At 43.0% G+C, this 23,036-nt stretch overlaps 1 protein-coding gene across 1 annotated transcript in view; it reads right to left on the bottom strand.

The window, feature by feature from the left end:
* Window positions 1-9,505: 9,505 nt before the first annotated feature.
* Window positions 9,506-23,036, bottom strand: part of zzef1 (zinc finger, ZZ-type with EF hand domain 1) — a 188,817-nt gene continuing 175,286 nt past the window's right edge. The window contains 2 exon segments of the mRNA XM_052035349.1: window positions 9,506-11,466; window positions 14,632-14,703. Of these exon segments, the coding sequence (XP_051891309.1) occupies window positions 11,365-11,466; window positions 14,632-14,703 (174 nt within the window). The 3' untranslated portion in view covers window positions 9,506-11,364.

The raw sequence follows: 23,036 nt of genomic DNA, 5'->3' as shown, positions 1-23,036 counted from the left end.
AAGGATTCCGAGGAGAAGAGTAAGGCTTGCCACCTCTTCACCTCTCGAGTTCCTCCTTCTACTGCAGAAGGAGAAGTTGCAGCAAATCTGCCTGGAGTTGGCTCAATTCCCTCTGACTGTCAGAGGAGGACAGACATAAAGTCCAGAGCTACAGTGCGCTTGTATCAGCTACAGAGTGAAACATATGGAGACCACAATGGTGAGGGTATGTGGACAGGAGGGGGTGGGCAGTGGGGATGTTTTTCACTCTCTCTCCAGGGAAGACCCTCATACCATCAAGGATGCATTCAGTAGGAAGGACCCCACAGCCACTCCAGGGATCATTAACTACTTACTGGCCTGTACTGGCTCTTTCTCCATCACGTTGACAGTTGGTGCTCCTGAGCAGACTGTTTCGGGATTGCGATGGCATCTGCTGGAGGACTTGGTCCTGAATTCAAGGCTTCTCCTCAAACCAGCTGTTGCAGATGTTGCCTCAAATACAGAACAGGCAGAGGGTGTGTAGAAGGGCACGCTCACCCACACACTGGGGGCAATTAACCTCCTGACCTGCACACCTTTGGGATGTGGGAGGAAACCGGAGCGCCCGGGAGAAGCCCACATGGTCACAGGGAAGGCATTCAAACTCCACACAGACAGCACCGGAGGTCAGGATTGAACCCAGGTCACTAATGCTGTGAGTTAATTGGTAAATTGGTTTACTATTGTCACATGTACTGAGATACAGTGAAAAATTTTGTTTTGCATGCCAACCATACAGATCGTTTCACAATGTCAGAACATCGAGGTAGTTCAAGGGAAAAGCAATACCAGAATGCAGAATAAAGTGTTACAGTTACAGAGAAAGTGCAGTGCAGGCAGACAATAAGGTGCAAGGTCATAACAAGGTAGATTGTCAGGTCAAGAGTCCATTTTATTGCACGGGAGAACTGTTCAATAGTCTTATAACAGCAGGATAGAAGCTGTCCTTGAGCCTGGTGGTTTCGTGTTCTCAGGCTTTTGTATCTTCTGCCCGATGGGAGGGGGGAGAAGAGAGAATGTCTGGGGTGAGAGAGGTCTTTGATTATGTTGTCTGCTTTCCCAAGGCAGCAGGGACTGTAGACAGAGTCACTGGAGGGGAGGCTTTTTTGCGTGATTGTCTGGGTTGTGTCCACAACTCTCTGTGCTAACTAACTAACTAACTAACTAACAAACAAACAAACAACTAACTGCTACTGTGTCAGTATTTGTTGAAATGGGCTCTGTAAATGTATGTTCTTTTAAACTAATCTTTAGATGTCAGCACCACTGGGAGGCTTGATTTCTTGCCCATCCTTGGCTGTCCTAAGTGATGGAACCTTTATCCTCTGCAGTTCATGTGGGAAAGGTCTCTGAGAAAGCAAGTCAGTTGAGAGCCTGTTGGACTAGATGAACAAGTGTTGACTGTCCACTTCCCTCCACAGATGCTGCCTGACCCTCTGAGTTCCTCCAGCAGCTCGCTTTCTGCTCCAGATTCCAGCATCTGCAGACTCTTGTGTCTCCAACCAAGAGAAGGAAACTAAAACACGCGTTGAAACAATCTGCAGATTGGTGGAGAATTGTGTAGTTGGCGTCATTGTAACTGTGAGTGTGGGAAAATAATGACAAGACTGGACAGAGGTGGAAAGACACAACAGGAACGATTAGGGATAAAGCTCTGGTGGGAAGATTAAAGTCAAAGTCGAGTTTATTGTCATATCCACAAGTCCATGTGTGCACAGGTGCAATGAAAAACTTACTTGCAGCAGCATCACAGGCACAGAGCATCAGATAAGCAGTATTCACAAGAAACACATAAACATAAATTATACACAATTTTTACAAGAAAGAACAGAATTAAAACATTAAAGATTGATCAGGGAATTGGTTATATGCAGTGATTTTGAGGGAGTGTTTTAGCCTGGGAGTATTTGCAGAATATTGCATAAAATGAATGGGCATGGGGAGAAATGATCGGGATTAACTGAGGCACAAGGAGATGGAGAAAAGCACTCACAAAATGGACCCTTGTCATGATGGCCATTATTTTGCCTGATTGTATGTCTCACAGTCTCCAACATCCCTCAATCCCCCCCATCAGCTTTTTGTTCCAGATCTCTGAAGCTGTGCCACAGGGTTGAAGACAAAGTTGTGCTGGTTTGGGTTTAGGAAGGTGATCGAGTCGGGGGCAGAGGTGAATGGAAGGTGGCATTTTCAACCTTGGCTGTGTTGAGCAGAGGAGTGAGCACTTGATGCTTGGTAGGAGTTGAAAAGTCAGAGTCCTACCAAGGAGGTGGACTTTAGAACATAGGACAGTACAGTGCAGAAACAGGACATCCGGCCCACAATATCTTTGGTTGTGTGACATTGCTACAAGTGCTTGTACCTGGTAGCCAGAGGGAGATTTGAACATCAGCTCATGAGACACAGCGGAGGTTGCTAGCCAGGTGTGCTGGAAATGTGGTGAGGGAGATGTAAGGCTCTCCAGACTGGTAGGGTATTGGTATTGGTATTGGTTTATTATTGTCACTTGTACTGAGGTACAGTGAAAAACTTGTCTTACAAACTGATCGTACAGGTCAATTCATTACATGGTGCAGTTACATTGAGTTAGTACAGAGTGCATTGATGTAGTACAGGTAAAAACAATAACAGTACAGAGTAAAGTGTCACAGCTACAGAGAAAGTGCAGTGCAATAAGGTGCAAGGTCACAACAAGGTAGATCGTGAGGTTGGGGTGGAAAAGAGAGAACGGCATTGTTCGAATAATCCATGGAAAAGGGATTCACAGTTTATTTGATTATCAACTGTCAGGGGAACTCAGCCCCAACATCCAAATGTAACCCAGACCACAGTTCAGATGATGGTGCCACAGAAGTGGAATATTTTGCCAATATTTCACTTGCTGGTATTTCATTTTAAATAGATATTTCAAACACCACTCTCAAAAGGTGTTGAATCTTTCTTCCAAATTAGCATGCTTCAAATAAATTTTGCATGTAGAAAATTTAGCATATTTTACCATAAGGATTAAACGCTTTACCCCGTTACTGTAATCTGATGAACACCATATTCTAAATGTACTGAGGAACAAGAGTGAATACTTAATGATGATCACACTCCATCTCCAAGCCCCTTCATCGAACTGTTCACTGCCTAACCATGCTGTTGCTTCTGTAAGTACCTCTGTCACCTACACAACCCTGGTTTACATTCCCTTGAATATAGGTAGCCAGGTGTGTAGTGCTCTCTGCTGACCATACCCAGTACCTACGCCACAGCAAGCAGCCACGTCACCCAGAGGTTAGAAATGGATCCTTTGTGCAGAGACACACATAGAAGGGAGCAGAAAACTACCCAATGTGGGCTCATCCTGGTTGACTACCTGTACAGGCAATCTGATCAATGTAATGACAGTGGGCAAGGGGATTGGGCAGGAGACGTGTACAGACACAGTTCACTCCACTGGGGGATTCTGGAAGGAAGGGACATTTAATCAGACCCAGGGGCCAGAGCACAAATCACCCAGCACCACCCCACGCCGCAGCTGGTGGAGATCCGGAACCTTCTCCTCGAATGTGTGATGTTCAGGGATGGCAGGTTGGGTGGGAAGGCCAATGTGAATATTAAGGATTGGGACAGCTGGATTTTTATTAGCTCAGGGTAGGAAGAGATGCAGGGGAGGGGATTGAGGCACTGTTCAGTTGTGAAATGGTTCTACTCAAATTCAGCATTTTCAATGGCCTGCATTGAAGTGGAGGAGTGCATGTTATAACCAACGCCCTGAAGTGTAGACACACTCAATGAAATGCCTTCACAGGACAAGGATTGCTTACACATTGGACACACAAGAGATTCTGCAGATGCGGGAATCTGGAGCAACGCACACAAAATGCTGACGGAACTCAGCGGGTCAGGCAGCATCTATGGAGGGAAATAAACAGTCGACGTTTCGGGCCGAGACCCTTCATCAGGACTGGAAAGGAAGAGGGTAGAGGCCAGAATAAGAAGGTGGGGGGGGGAGAAGCACAGGCTGGCGGGTGATGGGTGCGTCCAGGTGAGAGGGGGAAGGTAGGAGGGTGGGGGAGGAGGGATGTGGGAATGATGCGAGAAGCTGGGAGGTGATGGGTGGAGAGGCAAAGGGCTGAAGAAGAAGGAATCTGATAGGACAGGACAGTAGACCATGGAATAAAGGGAAGGAGGAGGGGAACCAGAGGGAGGTGATGGGCAGGTCGTGAGGGCAGGGCAGGGGAAGAAAAGGGGTGAGGGGGCCACAGGAATGAGGGATAACAAAGGGGAGGGGAGGGATTACCAGAAGTTAGAGAAGTCGATGTTGATGCTGTCAGGTTAGAGACGGCCAAGAATGAATACGAGGTGTTGCTCTGCCAACCTACATATTCTGGCTTTTTAGTCCAGCTTCTGCCCTCTTCCTTTCCAGTCCAGAGGAAGGGTCTCAATCGGAAACATCAACTGTTTATTTCCCTCCATAGATGCTGCCTGACCAGCTGAGTTCCTCCAACATTTAGTGCGTGCTGCTTAAGCATTGGGTCAGGTTGTAGAAAATAGGGTCTTGTCAATGGGAGCTGCAATTCTATTGGAAGTGAAAAGTGGGGATTTAAAATAGGTGTTTTAGTTAATAGCTTTGTTGACGTTGCAAAGCATTTACCTGGCTGTCAAAGGGTAGTGTAAAGGGATGTGTCACCTCTTGGAAACTAAAGAAACTACTTGATAATCTGGGCAGGGACCAATAAGAATGTGCTTTTGGGCTTGTCCTGAATTTGAGGATGGTTATCAATTCTCCTGTATAACTGCACGCTAAATACAATTCTGTTGGGTGAGGATTACTAACCAGTTACATTGACACAAAGGACTCTGTCATCACCAGTGACTGATATTGCTGCAAGAATTTCATTACGAACTCAGGGTCTGTGGGACTAGAATGTACACAATTCTAATTTTCAGAAATGTAGACCGGACAAGTTGGCAACACTTCAGAGATATTGCAGTGACCCTAACAGTGCATTCTTACTCTTTACTGGAAGGTTCTCTCCTCTCTGAAGAGCCAGCATGCACCCATGCCTCATTCTTCATCTGACTGTGAGCTGCAGCTCAGGTTGAGAAGTTGTATTTTAAAAGTGAGTCATCCCAGTTTTAATCCTCCTCCTCCATTCCTCCCAGAGATAATTAGTCATTCTTTCACAAGCCATGCATCCTAGCAACCTGCCTGATATCAACAGATCCATCCCAACATTACCAAATGGAGGAACAGGTCAAGCCATTATCACACACTTCTGCCGAGGGCTGGGATGACAGTGTTTTCTACATGTGCGCTGGTGACAGGGTAAACGTGAATCCAGATCTATAGAGGGGCAGAATTCGGGTGACTTGCTGCTGTATAACAAGTTGAACAATAAGTGCGTTCCAGAACCCAGCATCCTGGAGAATACATTGTCTCTTCCACAGCAATGATTTTGCTGTTAGATTTGAAAGACTGTGAAGGAAGAACTATAGAGGCTTGAAAACAGATAAAGAGCTGTGCAGAGAGAGATTATAAAAGCAATAAAGCTTCTAGCAATAATTAAAATCAATGGAAGCTATGGTTTATCTCACATTGCTAGTTTTAATGCAACACCCACACACAGAAAAAAAGCACAAGGTTATCAATTCCGAAGCAACAAATAGACAGTAAAAGAACAGCATCTACAGCCAGCTGCTTCCCATTAGAGCAAACTGGGCACTGAGTGGGAGAAATGGGTAGCCAGTTTCCTAACTCGTGGGTGTGAAAACAGTATAAAATGCAGCCAGTTGGCAGATGAAGCTAACTTGTATTAGCTCCATAGGCAGGAGATGGTCCATTCCAATTCTCTTACGTTTAGAGACTGGAAATGCCAGATTTTGCTTTGTATTTATTTAAAACTACTTTTGTGATGAACACCCATCATATCAGAACTTGCCTTTCCACTAACACCGGCTGTGTACTTTCTGGTTTAAAGTTTCCAGTATATACAGCTCTCATTACATTTTCCATGATTAGGTATTTAATGCAGGGCTGTTCTGTGCCATTAAGACTCAATGGATTTCCCACGAGAACAGGACTAAAACAGGGAAAGATAGTTAATTTTAGACATGCATAAATTGTTTAGGTCCAACCGAGACCGCTTTAGGAATATAAATTTCATGATCTGGGGTAATGACTGATGTTAATTTTGGCCACTAAAAAAAAAATTTTATTTTATAAATAGATGTAATTGATAAGATTCTGATTAGATGTATCATCACACACAAGTTAATCCATAGTGGAACTGCTACATGCAGTACATAAAGACAAATGGTACTCCAGTTAATAGACTGCCCATTCTGATGAAGGGCCTCAGACTTGAAACATGGACTGTTTCTCTTCCCACAGATACTGCCTGACCTGCTGAGTGTTTCCAGCATTTTGTTTTTATTTCAGATTTCCAGTGTCTGCAATTCTTTTCTCCCCCACGTGCTTTGTTAGTCTGTCTCCAGAGCAGAATTGCATTCCTTTACAGACTGATTGTTCACCTTGATGAGGTGAGTGAGAGTTTGTTTTTTGTAAGTGTTGACAGGTACACAGGGAAGATGCATCAATCCCAATCCTGCATTTTTCTGATGTAACAATTATACATAAAATCAGATGTTCTACAGCATTTTCTGCACCCATTTCGATGCAGTGAGCCTCTCATGCCTTTTGTCTATTGACTTGAAAGAGGGCAAGTTTCCCAACAATGGCTTCTGCTACCTGTACAGTGAACTGGTTTAATGCCCTGTCTGTTGCTGTACCTGGTTATAGAATCACAGAGCTTTACAGCACAGAAACAGGCCTTTCAGCCCAGCTCGTTCATGCCAACTAAGATGTCTATCCCATTTGTCTGCATTTGGCCTTTCCTATCCATGTACCTATACAAATGTCTCTTAAACATTGTAATGGTACCTGCCTCTAGATCTTCCTCTGGCAGCTCATTCCACATACCCACCACCCTCTGTGTGAAATAGTTTCTCCTCAGCTCCCCGTTAAATCTTTCCCCTCTCACCTTAAACCTGTGTCCTCTAGTTTTAGACTCCCTCCATCCTGGGAAAAATACGGTGACCGTTCATTTTATCTATGCCCCTCATGATTTTATAACTCATCCCTCAACCTCCTACACTTCAGGGAAACAATCAGTCTATCCGGTCTCTCTTTATAACTCAAGCCCTGCAGCCCCGGCCTCAGCTTCTTGAATCTTTCCTGCACCCAGTCAGAGTGGGAATACAGGGGAAGGAATGTGGATAGGGCTACAAGACATGCCTGGGGTGGTGGGGGGGGGGGGGGGGGGTGGGGAGAGAGAGGGGGGGAGAGGGGGGAGAGAGGAGAGGGAGGAGAGAGGAGAGGGAGGAGAGAGGAGAGGGAGGGGAGAGAGGAGAGAGAGATGTGTGGAGACTGAGCTAGTCTGTGTATTGGCTCAGTCTCTCTCCACGAGCACAGCCTGACGTGCTGGGCCTGTCCTACAGCCTTACATTTCCCAGGGTTTTCATGTTCCTTTGCCCGTAGTCTCACTCTAACTGCCCCATTAACCCATGGACTGGATAACCTCCATTACTAATACCCACAGCAACCCTCCCCATTCTCTCAGCAACTTAAGACTAACTCGTGTTTCTCTTTCCCAGTTCCCTTGACAAATCTTCAACCTGTGAAGTTAACTGTTTTTCTCTCCACAGAGGCTGCCCGACCTGCTGAGCGTTTCCAGAATTTTCCTTTTTTATTCCAGCACCTGCAGATTTTTTTTTGAGTTTCTGTACAGAACAGGTTGGATTATCTTCCAGACTGCTGGTGTCTGATCCTGTAACCCAGGTGTAAGACTGTGCTCTAATCCCTCTGGCTTGATGTTGTAATTTACAGTTTATTGCTCAACAAGGGCAGCTATTGTGGTTGTTCCACCCCTACGATGACTTCCTCACAAAAGCATCTTTCTCCACAAACTCTTCTGGCTTCTGCAGCCCATGATTGTCAATACCCCCATTTCTTGAGCACACTTCATTCAATTCCCCACCCAAGCCCCCCTCCCAACTATTGTTATGTCCTAACCTCATTACAATACAATCTCCTTTGGACAACACTATCATTTGTTTTACACACACCATGTCATTAGCTTTTATCCATTATCTTTTTTTTAAAAAGATGTTACAACATAAAGGTTTTGGGGAAGAAGGAGACACTGTCGACTTTGGCGGGTAGGAGAGCTTCCAGCAGACGCCCGTGTGAAGAACACGGCTAAAGAACCAGAGAGGATGCAAGCAGCTTCTTCCTTTAAAACGGCAAATTCTCATCCGCAATGAGTGATGATGGAAGCAGGTTCAACAAAAGCTTTTGAAAAGGGTTTTGGATAAATATTTTAAGAGGTTAACAGATATACAGAGAAAGGACGAGGGCGTGGGACAAATCAGCAGCTCTTAAAGAGCTGCCACAGGCATGATGGGCCAAATGGTGGCCTCCTCTATTGTATGATTGTAATGGAGTTAATTGCGTGGGGAGGAAAGGCACAGATACGGTTGGCAATTATGTTTACTCATAAAGCAACATCATGCTCTGAATCACAGCAGCCTCGAACAAACCCACTGTGTATCATCGCAGCCCTGTCCCAGAGAGGTTATCATTACTATCAACTTCCAAGAGCGAATGTCACAGATTACACTGCTTATTTTCCCTCCACTCCAGGAGCTGATCATCCACTTAACCTATAAAACTGCTCGGTATTTTGAAAGCAGGGGATTGGAGTGCTGGATAGCAGCCTAGATTTTACTGTTTTAAAAATACACAACTCTCGATAATCTCACTTTTAAACAGAAGACCTTCGCCAACACCAAAGGCTTTTATGACATACTTCTCTCCTGGTGGAGAAGAGTTCGGTCCCAAGAAAAACAAGGAGGGGAAAAAAAAACATTTGATTCATTGAATATTTCCTCTTCAAACAGAGATTTTAAATTCCTGGGGTTTCAGCAAATGGAGGCAATAGACTGCTGTATCCTCAGAAATATTCCAGATTAAAGTGGGACATCATCAGCAGGCCAACGGTTGGTGTGTTATGACAAAAGGCAGCTCAAGTGTAGAAAGCTTTGTCGGAACATCACAAAAGGCAGCTGGAGGAACTCAGGGGGTCGGGCAGCATCTGTGGAGGGAAATGGACAGTCGACATTTCAGGTGGAGTGCCTGACCCGCTGAAGTTCCTCCAGCGCCTTTTGTGTTGCTCCAGATTCCAGCACCCACAGTCTCTTGTGGGACTTCACTGCAGCAATTCAATCAGAAATTGCCACTTCACAAACAGAGGTCTCCCCCTTCTTTCTGCTCCATCCCACTGAACTGCAGAGCACTTGCCAGAGGGAAAAGGCAGATTGCTCCCGAGCTGTTACTTACCCTGCTCATCAACTTATTCAATATCCCCAACCTAACAGGAGAAAGTGTACAGGAGAATCGCAAGTAGTGCTGAAATACTGAGGAATTTGAACCATGAACTTTTAAAGAAGGGATTTTATTAACTATTATGCATTTTAAAAGTATGATACATTTTTGAGTTAATTCACTCATTGGACTCTGAGGTTTTGGTAGAATAACAGATGCAAGTCGGGAAAATACATACAACTTCAAGTGATGTTAACAGCGAGAGAAGGTGAGTAACAGACAGATCACAAATCACAGTACAGAGGCCATTTATTCCACCCCTTTTGTCCCATATTGCTGCAAATTCCAAACTCTTTTTCAAATGTTGCAGTCACTCTATCTCAACACCACCTGTTGAAAATCTGTTGACCATCCAACAAGCCTCTGATAAATTATGTGCCGCTACTTTTAACTTGGCATCTTGATCACTCTTCCACGATCCCATGGGCTGCATATACTTCCAACAGATTCCTTTTGTTTAATTCAACCCTGGCAGATTCCAAGTAACAAACCGTCAATAAAAGTTGTCCTTCCGCTGGCTGCAATCATTGGACGGGTCAGCCGTGTTCTGGCTGAAGCCTAGATCTGTCGTGGCTACATCACCTCCCCTCTAATTAGGTTGCCTGGATTCATTAACTGCTTACATATTTGTCCATATCCCACCACATTCCTACTTCCTTTCCATTCCTATTTTAACCCTCTCCTGTCTTCTATCTTCCCTATAATAAAGCTCCCCACTTTGGAAGGTTATTGCAAGTCCTCCAAGACACAGTGCAATCCCACAGTGTCTCGTACCTCAAGCTCTTCAAATTTTCATGTAAAAAAAAATCAAATTAATTGCACATTTCTTAGTTTCTATTTTATTGAACAATACCAAGTTGGCATTTTATTTAAAAGAGCTCAGCAAATATAACTGAGTAAATATTTTAAACATGTCCATTATTTTCAACTGCATAATTAATACCCGCATCACATAATATCGACAGCATTGTACATTCAAAATTCTATGCAGCATTGGAGTAGGGGGCAGGTCATAGGAGGAAGAAGATGGAAGCAAAGAAAATCTTCCTTGCTTCAAAAACAGTACAAAGTTAGAAATGGCACTCTATGCTCAGACTAACTTAAATAAAAAATGTTCCAATAATTGAATGAAAATGACATGTCCTCTGTGACAGACAACAGATGTCAGGCACATGTTCTTTTGAATTTCTTTTGTTTGGAAGGCTTTTAGATTTGGGAGAGGCAAGAGTGGGGAACAGTCAGGGACTTGAGAACTTGTTAAGATGTAATACAGACTATTTTACTAGGTGAATACATGGCCTTTCCAATCACAATTTACCCCTGCCAGACTCTCAAATGATGAATTAAGTAAACACAAGCTGGTCAAGATTTCTATTTCAGTACACAAAAAAAAAATTACCTTCATAAAAAGGATTACCTTCTTACTATTGTAATATCCAACCTATCAAAAGCAAAATCAACAATTCAGTGCCAGAAATAAATGATCAACTCCATGCAAATATTCAATTGTAGGTAACCGGTTAATAACAGGAAGGGTGGTTGTGGACAAGTTGAGCTCATCTTTACTTTCTGCCCCAGTTCCTACAGTGGAATAATGTGGTAGAAACGTTTGCCACAGAAACTGCTGACCAGTGAGAGATCCTATACCATCAAGGTGGCGAGTGAAACAATTTCAAGTTGGATTTTTCATGAATACAGAATCCAAGGAGTTTGAGGAGCTCTCAAAAGGGGTCTCGTCACAGTGCACAGGAGAAAGAAAGTAGAGATAGTGAGGGAAAATGAGTGGATCAAATCTTAGAAAGTGCAGGTTTAAGTACATCTGACAGTCAATGCTGTGTGATGTAATTCATGGGATGACTCTGCTCGTCTCAGTTCTATTGGCTTGGTGGTCGACGGTATCACGAGCTTTGTTAAGCAGGCTTGGTTTGGGACGTTGCCTGTTCGCTCAGGAGCTTGGTGGCTTTATTCTGCTGGTTAATTGCGAGACTGATAGCAGCAACGTTCTTCAGTCCCTGAAAGACAACCAAACACTTTTAAGTTGGAAGCACTTCAATGGCACAAACAGTCTTACACATGTATCCATACCTTAGGATCTAGGAACACAACAAAATCCAAAACTCTTTGTATGTATGTAAGCAAAGAGCTGGAAATAAAATGCTAACTTTTTGGTAAAGTAAATAAAGAACACAGTCAATAAAATCAGTACTCAAGCATCTGGACAAATACTTACCTCTCATCAAGTCACTAAAACAGATCATCTGATCACTATCATATCGCTGCAGCTCAGCTACTGTTTCGTATGCAAGAACAGTAACTAGGTTTTACTAGTTACTCCTTTGACTATCAATTACTTTGGGTCGTGCTTAAATCCTGACAGACACTGTAGAAACACCAATCTTCTTTTTTCTTTCTAGTGTACAACACAACCTATTCCACTGGGCTGGATTGTGCTGGACAGAATCAGTGTCTCACTGGCTTCGCGCAGTGTTGTAGAGATTGTGCCCTGAAACATCCTTGAGAGGATGTGGGTGTAGAACTTTGTCTTCTGTCAATGCTATCATTGAATTTAATAGCTTTTGAAGATCTAACATAAAAATTGCAGCAAATAAAACGAAAATTGAGGGCATTTATTTAAAAACATTAAAATAAAATTGAAAAACTTAAAAACTGAAGCAGAACAATTGAAAGAAAAATTGCTTTCGCTTATCATCCATCCTATCTATTGTTCTGGAATGCATATTGAAATCAACTAGAGAGTTAAAGCAAGACTTGCAGACTCTAAGTGCAGTCCAGGATGGATCCTTGTGACTGGTTAGGCTCTGTGAATCTTTCATCAAGTCCTGCACTTATAGTCCAGGCACAGGTGTGGGACTCACATTGGTTTGAATCGCTGGATGGCAGGCAGTTCTCTCTGGAACCTCTGGCTACAGCCAACAAGATGTGACCCAATAGATTAACCTCAGTATCCAAATATTACTGGGGAAAACGGAGACTATTTTAGACATCTGATGGAGGGAGACTGCAATTAATTGTCTCCAATTAATTAAAATGAGGAAAAACATGTTAAGTACAACTCAAAATCTTTCAAAGCTGATGTCACATTTTATTTGTGCATCTGTACAGTTTTACAACTATAAAGGAATCTGTTGCAAGTACTGCTGCTCTCAGAAGTTAACCTGTTCTCTTCTCCGAATAATTAAATGGGTGATTCATTAGTAAAGAAATATTAATTCTTGAGATGGTTCAAGCCAGAGGGATTCGAGTGCTTGGGGAAAATGAATCATAAAGGAAATGATGACACTACCCATTCTGTTTGGTCAGTGCATTTATTTTCTGATACCTGTTTAAACATCAACCAAGAGCAAGTTACCCTACTAATGGAAATTAAATTAACAAACCCAATTTAAACAAAGAAACACCTGTGTTTATGGCTACAGTAATTCAGCCTCACACAGTTATCTTGAGAGCTTCATTTGTTACATAAAAATATTTAATCACAAGCCCAGTGAATCAACTTTATAACTAGCTTTCAAAAAGAGAAGCAACAGTGGAAATTCTGCACTCATTCAAGTACTTGAGAGAATAAACATTGTATCTACGCAGCACCGAAAACAAAAAATGGATGGAAATGGAGTGGGAAAAGAGAGGCTTTGAGCCATGTAAACGTAGTTTTGCATTGTAAATGGCAGGACTGGGTGGTAAGTAAATAAGCTGCTGAGGGAGCTAATTGCCCCTCAGCTAAACAGGTCTGACCGGCTAACCAAATATTTGGCTGATTCATTCAAGATTAAGGAAGTGCTAGAAGATAAAATAGCTCCAATCTTTATTTGCAATCTGCAATTTGATGTATTTGAATAAAAATGCACTTTTACTCTGGAGGATAAAAACCTGCAGTTATTGGAAATCCAAAATAAAAACAAAGCTCTGGAGATACTCGGCAGGTCAAGCGACATCTGTGGAGAGGGAAACGGTTGATGTCATTGTCCGGAAAAGTTCACTCCATTCCCTCCACACAGATGCTGCCTGACCTGCTGAGCATTTCCAGCAGTTTTCGGGTTATAGTTAGGATTTCGGTTCCCTCCAATATCTTCCTCCCTTTCTGCTCTCTTATCCCCTCCTGTACAATTTAAATTCAACACCTCCTCATAAAGGGATATGGTTCCTCCACAGATACTTGCACCACTTGCCAATTCGCACTCCCTAAAATAAACCTGAGAACAGCTCCCTCTACGTACTGCTTTAAAAACCCTTCCCAGATGCATTTAACAAATTCCACTCCATTTAAGGCCCCTTACATTAATGCAATATTGGGCAAGTTAAAATCACCCACTACTACAACCCTTTTGCTTTTACATCCTACTGCTATTTATCTACATCTCTGTTCTTCCAAATGCCGCAGACTATTTGGAGACCTATGGTATAATCCCATCAAAGTGATCACCCCTTTCTTACTTCTTTCTACATCTACATATTAAATACACACATGCATATATACACACATATACACAATATATTTATTTCATTTGCTGATCCCTCCAGGATACCTTCTGAGTATTACTGTAATGCTCTCCCTTTTACAGGATCGCAACAAGCTCCAGGAACCGGACCTTTGCATTACATAGTAAGACGACAGGGTGGCGGAACATGGATCATACACAGAATTAGGAAGAATCAACGGATCATTCCTGGGGTTGGAGACCACTGAGATAGAGCATGGTACACTGAAGATTTATGAATTTATCTTGGAAAACTGTTCTTGGAAAGATTGGTCCTTATTCACCACCTCCTTTCCCTCCTGCTGCATCCTTTCCATACCATACACACCTGAACTGGACTGCTAACTTGCTCTGAGTGACCAATAGTCTTTCACCACTTGCCCATCCTCAGCACCTACCCACTGGGACCTCTGAAGTCTGACGGCCTCAAACCTATTTGACACGTGACCCAGAGTTGCACTTTAATCCCTCCTGCCCCATTGAATTTGTATGTCTGACGGTAGAAAGGACAAAGGATGAATCCAATGCAGCAAGCACCCTTAAGGAGGAATCTTCATACCAGAAACTAAATATAATTAGCTTCAGTTTAACAGACTGAAGTTTGGCATTGGTTACATTTTTATATTCAACTGCATTTCTCATTCACAAAGCGAGTACCTTCAAGTTACAAGAGGAACTCACCTGCATAACACAGTGGTGGATGTGATCTTCTGTGGTTAAGGCCAAAAAGTAGTCGTGCAGCACACCGAGCTCCTGCAGCCAATCAGATGCATTGTTAGTCTGTCTCACTACACATCGGCAACTATACAATGACAAGCTAATTCTTACACAGCGAAATCAAGAGCTTTGTAAAGAGGTTTGATATAATCAACATCGAGCTGAGGTTTTCTCGTGGATGAGTCAAAGATTTGGGGGGGCTAAAAATATTAGAAAATCACTAATGCATCGGAAATTCAGGAGAAACATCTATACTCAAATAATGGTTAGAACTCGGAACCTGCAGGGGTCGGTTAAGAACAGCATAAATGTACTTAAGGATAAACTTGAAAGGTACACTGGGAAGGTTCAGATGGAAGGATGTCCTGATGGACAAGTGGGAGTCTTGTGAGTATAAACAGTAAATTGCTGGTTTGGTATTGTGCCGTAAAGCTCTATGAAACTGTCATGATATCTCACTATAATCCAAGATCCCTCCTCAGCATGGGGTCACCCATCCTCCATCAGTAGTTAGATGGCTGAATTCAAATTTCACCACCTTGTTCCATTGTTGACCAACAGGAGATATCTGGGGCCAGCAGTAAGGGAACCAAGATGTTGCAACCCCAGGCACGGGCTGATATGGTGCAACATCTGTGCCACAGTGCCAGGCAATGACCATAGAACAATACAGGCCCTTCGACCCACAATGTTGTGCCGACCTTTAAACCACGCCTAAGACTATCTAACCCCTTCCTCCCACATATCCCCCTATCTTAAATTCCTCCATATGCCTATCTAACAATCTCTTGAACTTGACCAATGTATCAGCCTCCACCACTACCCCAGGCAGCGCATTCCATGCACCAACCACTTTCTGGGTGAAAAACCTCCCTAATGACCATTTCCAACAAGGCCTGGTGTAGGCATTTACCCTAGAAATTCACCGGTATTACTGTCACAGAATTGCCAAAATCAACACGCCAAAGGTCACCACTGACCAGAAATTCAACTGGACCAGATAAGTAACAAGGCCAGGAGTAGGTCACAGGCTGGGTACCCTGCACTGAGGGGCTCTCCTCCTGACACTGCAAAACCTCGACAAGGCACAAGCCAGATGTGTGACAGAACACTCCGCACTTGTCCAGATGAATGCAGTATCAGCCATGTTCAAGGAGCTCAACACTGCCCATCAACATGTCCTCTCCACTACCACCACACTGGCAACAGTGTGTACCATCTGCAAGACACACCACAGTTACTTGCCAAGGCTACTCCACACACCTCCCAAACCTATAGCCTCTATTACAAAGAAGGGCAAGTGCAGCAGGTGCATGGGACCACTGCCTGCAGATTCCCCTCCAAAGAGGGGAATCCTGACATGAAAATATATTATTCTGGGGCCCAAATTCCACAACTCCTTACCACAAACACTGCTGGAGTGCCTTTACTGAAGAGACTGCAGCAGTTCAGGGAGGCAGCTCACCACCACCTTCTCAAGAGCAACTATAGGTGTGCAATAAGCCGTGACCTTGCTGGTGATACCCACAAAAAAACGTAAAACTTCCCACCCATCAATAGGTGAGAAAGACATGGAATCTGGGCAAGGAAAATGCATACTACTTCATCTGGGCAAAGTCTTGCATTCAACATCAATGGCATTCCAAAAGCCTTTCAATTAAAGCAGGGTTAAGGTTAGCCCAGGGCAAACAAAGGCAATACAAAACCACATCCATTTTCTTCAAGTTACATAGACAATGGAAGTACTGTGTACTTTGCAACCAATATCAGCTTTACTAGACTTTAAGACACAACTGCAAGCTCGTGTGTCACAAGCTGAGAAAGCAAGCTGCTCTTTACAAGGCACCTACACAATAAAGAGTTAAGTGCACGGTTAGAATTGGGAAGGTTTTAAATTCTTTACTAGTGCACTAATGGCTTGATTAGAAAGAGGTTTGATCGGAAAACTTCTATCAATTGAAGCCACCTGTTCCATATTCTGCTGTGACTCCTAATCAGCCTGAATCTCCTCTGTGGTGGAGGGAGATAAAGAAAGTTCTGTTGCACTCAAAATTGATTTGTACAAGATACCGTGGGTTACATTCACTTCCTTTGCTCAGAAATTAAGGGGTTCTAAACTCTCTACAATAGAAAGGCAGTAATTTACGTGTTCCTATTTAAAATGATTTCCTCTTTCCAACTTGCTTTCAAATATGTAAATAAATTCAACTATTGACTTGTACTGGGAGAACAATCACCCTCTCAGTGTTGGTTTGAGTACAGGCTGAGTGAACACTGGTCTGTTGCTGTGCAGGCTGCTCATGTTATTGAACTGAAGTTGCAAGTATTTATTTGTCACTGTACTGGCTGTTACATTGCCCGTGAGCATGACAGCAAAGTGGAACCAGCACATTCACAAGCAATGTGTCAGAGTGGGAGGACTAACATCTGCATTCCTCAGGAAAGCAGTAAGGAGTGGCTTTGTGAAGGGAGTGGTGACAGATTAGGTAGAGGGATTCAAAGTCATGCTGTGCATTCATTGGGTTAACAACGAAAAATAATTTCCTGTCTGTTGAATCAGCCTGAGAAATAGAAGGAGCAGACAATTCAATCCTTTGTACCTGCTCTGCCATTCAATATCATGGCAGATCCTTTACCTCAGCACCACTTTCATGCAACAATCCCTTACTATCCAAAACTCTATCAATCTCTGACTGTACACAGCCACCGAGCCTCTACAGCCCTCCAAAGATCCAGCACCCACTGGGCGAAGAAGGGCGAGACCTTTTATATATAAAGGGCTTTAGGACGTGGAAAGCACACTATGAACTGTGGCAGAAGTGGAAACTGATGAATATTTGAACAAGAAATATTTCGGGAAAGGGCAGGAGAATGCAACTCTTTGAAGGAGCTGGCTGAGTCAGATCTTGTGTTGAATAATGAAAGGTGAAGGGATACAATTCTTCCTTGAGAAATGAACAGGTGACAGGACTGGAATGCTGGAACTGCTGATGGGTCCATCACTGGGAAGACCTACTTTTTCACATGCCACGTACACGACTCTTAAGCAGGACTTTCAGCACCGTTCTGTGAGCTGCACAGGATGTCAGACAGGGATCAGGGAGCAGAGTGGACAGCTCTGGCTGTCAGATGGATGGATGGGGGGGGGGGGGGGGGGGGGCGGTGGTGAAAACAAATCAATGGATATAAAATCACAAATCAGAAGAAAGTAGGAACCACCCAAGAGGAGAATATCAGGGCACTAAATGAACAATGAAAATTATATTTTGCAAGCTGTTAACTGACAAGGAAAGTTATAATTTAGTGTCAGAGAGAAGGAATTAGGAGAGAACAATGTAAGCTAATTCTTGTAATCTTCACTGTCACCTCATTTCATGAAGTTTCCTACCACAGGGAAAGACAGTCAATACATTAAACCCACCCAGATTTGAAATTTGAACTCCCCATTGTTAAAAGTCAGTTCACTTAGGCTTACTCAAAAGATTAACAGAGTTCATCTTAATGCAACAGCTTCAGTAAATAAATTGTGTGTGGTCAAAAAGCAAAAAAAACCCTAGATGCTGAAAATCTGAACGAAAAGCAGAAAATGCTGGAGATACTCAGCATCTGTGGAGAAAGAAACAGTTAACGTTTCAGGTTGATGACCTTTCACCAGGACTGGAAGAGAGAAAATACAAGTGCATTTTAAATTGCAGGGAAGGGGGAAGAGGCAGAGGACAGAGGTGTTGTCTGTGATTGGAGAGAAACCAGGAGAGTCCAGGTGACACACGTGCTGTTGCTGAGGGTAGTGAAGGCTTGTTGACGGCAGCTGATCTATTTCTCTCTCCACAGATGCTGCCTGATTGTTGTGTACCCCCAGCACTTTCTGAAGTGATACTGGACGCTGTACCCAAAGATGTACACTGTTTGCATTAATACCTGTGCTTTATCCATCTCTGCAGTAAAATCATTCAGTAAGAACGATACTAGAGAAATAAAAATTTCCTGAAGGCACAAAGTAACTGGATAATTTTTCAGTAAAAGTCATAGAAATCTATAGCACAGACTGAAACAGCTGACCCAATGTGTCCAGGCTTGTGGCTGAGAAGCAGCCATCAAGACGACTCCCCCCTCCTGCCTCTCACTCTGTCAGCCCACTGCAAGGTTATACTGTACATTCCCAGTGCTCATTAATGCAATGAGGATTTCTGCATCCACTTTGCTTTCAGGCAGTGAGTTCTTCACTCTTGATGCTCTCTGGGTGAAAACAAATTCCTCTGCTCCTTTCTGACTCTTCTACCCATTACCCTAGATCTAAAGGAAATGGGTACTTCTGATCACCCTAATGAGCCTCATCCTCCTGATCTAATGAAAACAACTGCAGCCTGGCCAACCTTTTCACAAAGTTAAACTCTCCCAACACTGGCATCAGCCTCACAAATCTCCTTCAAGCCCACTGTGGTGCTACATTTGTCTTGTAGTGTGGTGGACAGAGTGCACACTGTACTCTAGCTTCTGGCTAGAGCATTACATCCCTGCTCTTGTATTTCACACCTTGCCCAATTAAGTATCCCAAAATGCATACTCAGCCTGCCCCACTTCCATTCCGAAGTGTAAGTTCACTCTGTATATTAACACTTCTCAATCTTCCACCATTATTTCCCATCACTTAGAGTAAATTCTCTTACTTCACTGCGCCCAGCCCATCTAACCCATTACCTCACATTTCTCTGGAATGAATTTGCCCTTTAATTAATCCACAGATATCCTCCTGATACCTTTCTTCTTCACTATCAACCATGTGGCAAACTTCTTAATCACATTCCCTGCAATATGATACATGTTTTTTTTAAAATTTGTATTCATTGTTGATTTAGACTTAAATTTGGTCAGGGGGCCATCCCAGCAGAAGCACTGGGAGTGTGTCCATGACAGCAACCGGTACACAGTGCAGTTGCCTGTGGGAGGACTTCTAGTTACTTTTCCCATCCTAAGGGCAAATTCATTGCAACCCCACAATCTCACTGAGACTGTCTAACAGCACAGAATGGAACTAACCTGGAGACTTGTTATACTATATGATAGAATCAACAGGGAAGCATAGACCTGTCCTGTCAGGCACTTCAGAGATGAACTTGCATTCATATTTTCATATCTAATTTGAACTGGTTTAATTAAAGTGGCACTGTGCCAGTTTTCTGCTGGTTCTGGATTTCAATGGGCGTCAATACTTCTTCCACATATTTTTGTCTGGTTGATTTTGGGATACATTTCCTGGGACTGTCACTAGTCTTAAGGCTTTCAATAGACTTTTGGATTCAGTAATGATATAATACTATCTGAATAGCTCTTCCATAGGTCAGATGTCAAGCTTCACAGGTAATCTCCCACTTTATCATCCTGTGTACAAGACAATAAGAGGCATGGATCGAGTGGACAGTTGGAGACTTTTTCCCAGTGCGACAATGGCTAACATGAGGGGACATAATTTTAAGGTGATTGGAGGAAGGTATCAGGGGGATGTCAGGGGTAAGTTTTTTTTTACACAGAGTGGTGGGTGCGTGGAACGCACTGCCTGCAGAGGTTGTGCGGGCAGAAACATGAGGCACATTTAAAAGACTCTTAGATAGACACATGAATGATAGAAAAATAGGGGGCTATGTGGGAGGGAAGGGTTAGATAGATCTTAGAGCAGGATAAAATGTTGGCACAACATTGTGGGCCAAAGGGCCTGTACTGTGTTGTAGTGTTCTATGTTCTACATCTGGATATAACAGTCCAAAGCTACAAAGGCCCAGTTGTAGTCCTGTACAGAATGAATGTGGGTCACCACAGGCCCCGAGCTTCTACATACACCTCCCTCCAGCTGCCATCCTTGAGGGCAGGAGCAGGGGGCAAGGCTCCTTACATTATGTTTTAATGTTTAACAATAAGTACATTAGTGAACAAGCAAACAATTATTCCGTGGGTAGTAAACCGATCAAAACAGACTCTTTTCCACAATAGGTGGTTGATGGTCGACACGGATTTGATGGACTCAAGGGCCTGTACTTAGTGTACGACTCTGTGACTAATCATTTTTATAAGTGTGATTTCTCATTTTGTTACATTTGAAAACATGAACTCAGAAAGAGTGGACAGGCAAGTTATAAGCAATTCAGTCCTGCAGGATCACATTGCAGTCAACTTTCAATCACCAGGAGACTGGTCAACACTGCCCTTTCTGCAGTGACCCAGTTCTGGGTTTAAGTCACTGCAAACACCTGGCTTCCATGGGCTTTTGCTTTACGAATTAGATCACCTCGTGGGACCTTATGAAATACCTCCGTAAAATTTATGTTGATTATGTAATGCTCTACACTCAACGACCCTCCTTGGTGGTACCTCAAAAATTCCATAAAGTTAGAACATTTTCCAATAATTTTCCCACCAACATTAGCCTGAGCTGCACTTACTTGGTCTATGCACTTCTCCCCTTCTGAACCACACCACACCTGCAGTTCTCCATCCCATGCCTGAACTTAAAGCGGGCTGGAAAATGATGCTCACAGCCTGTTATTTTCTTAAAGATTTCAGGAGGCCATTGATTCTTGTCAGGACAGCAATCCCAGCATCAGTCCCATTCCTTGTACCCCTACAACTTATTCTCCCTCACACGCCCATCAACTTCCTTTTGGTTCTTTTGCCGCATACCTAATCACGGGGTAATTTGCAGTAGCGAACTAACCGACCAGCACATGTTTTGGGATGTTAGAGGAAACCAGAGCATCCCAGGAAACCCACGCGATCAGGGGGAGAACACATGAACTCCACGGAGACAGCAGCCAATGTCAACATTGAACCCAGGTGGTTGGAACTGTGATCATGTCCCTGGAACAGCACTAACTGTGCCATGCCTCCCTTCTGCTGCAGCACTGTTCTTAGCCCATTTTCCTTAACAATCCATAATACATCATATCTGGGCCTTGCGAGATATTCATTCTTACAGCAGTTAGGCAACATTTTCATGTGCTGTTCTTTAAAATCATACCTAATATTTCTCACACTTCCTCTATAACGACAGCGACTGCATTGTTCTCCTCTTTAATGAAGTCATGCACAATTACTCTTTTAGAACCACACCAGGTTTTGTGCACACATTATCTTTTTGGTTTTAACATCTTTGGGTGTTCTTTAACTTTTACTTGCCAAATTGTTTTTTTGATGTTTTATTTTTGCCTTTTATATTCACCCTGGCATTTCCTCTATCCCCTAAATTTTCTCAGTTCTTTGTCCAAAAGTTTTCCTTTTTCGCCATATCCTGCTCTTAATGCTACTTGACGTCCAAGGGCTCCAACTTTTTAAGTTCCACCACTGGGAATACATTTGGCCTCAACCTTCACAATCTCCTCCTTAAATGCCTCCCACTGGTCTGACATTTGATTTACCTTCACCAAACTATTCCAGTTCAATTTAACCAAATGATATTGTAGACAAGTAAAAATTTTTACCCCTGCTTTACCTTTATCCCTTGCCACATACTAAATCTAACTGAGTGATGATTAACAAGTACACCCTCACACATATCATTTCCACCTGCCCAGGTGCATGCACTGAACTAAGACCAGAACTGCCCTTACTTTTGCTGGGCTTACTACATGCTGATTAAAAATGTTCTCTTGAATACGTCAAGGATCTGTATCCACTGTAAATTTCCACATTATTTCTGTTAATGCTAAGCTAGCTGAAATTCCCCACTAGCAGTGCACTTTCCCTGAAATTTCCTACGTATTCTATTGTGTCCTCTGACTACTTGTAAATCAATGTAGACTCCCAGCCTATTTCCTCCTTCCTCCATTCAACCCACCCGGTGTCATTCATTGACTATGACCATTGCGTTCCTTTTCGTAGTTCCGACTGCTTCCTTGAACCCATATCCTCATATCCCACTGCACTTTTCAAAAAGAAATCATTACTACCTCACCTGAATCTCTGTACACAGGAACACTGAGTTACAATTTCTGCCCATTTTAATCCACTTTTAGTAATAGCGATGATATTAAACTCCCATATGTTTACCAGGGCCTGAGTTCATCTGCTTTATTCCCTAGACTCTGTATATTTAAGTACACATTAGGCCAAACTTCTTTACTATCCTTTTTACTCGATGTTTTTTTTCAAATTGCACATTTTTACTGGAATTTAATACTCCAATATTTTCTATTACACTAATGAAAAGATACAAAGTTTCAGTAAAAATATACAACTAAACATTTGAAAGATTCATTGAATGAGCTTAGAGTTATGAATGAGCTGCAACTTTGTACATTCAGTGTTTATTTTACAACCTTGCGAGTTGGTTAGGAAGATCATGAGAAGCAGAGCAGGACCTTGATATTGAAATACATTTT

This window comes from Pristis pectinata, chromosome 21 (assembly GCF_009764475.1).
Source record: "Pristis pectinata isolate sPriPec2 chromosome 21, sPriPec2.1.pri, whole genome shotgun sequence".
In the NCBI taxonomy this organism is placed as follows: Eukaryota; Metazoa; Chordata; class Chondrichthyes; order Rhinopristiformes; family Pristidae; genus Pristis; species Pristis pectinata.
This window is presented reverse-complemented; position numbering and strand designations above follow the sequence as displayed.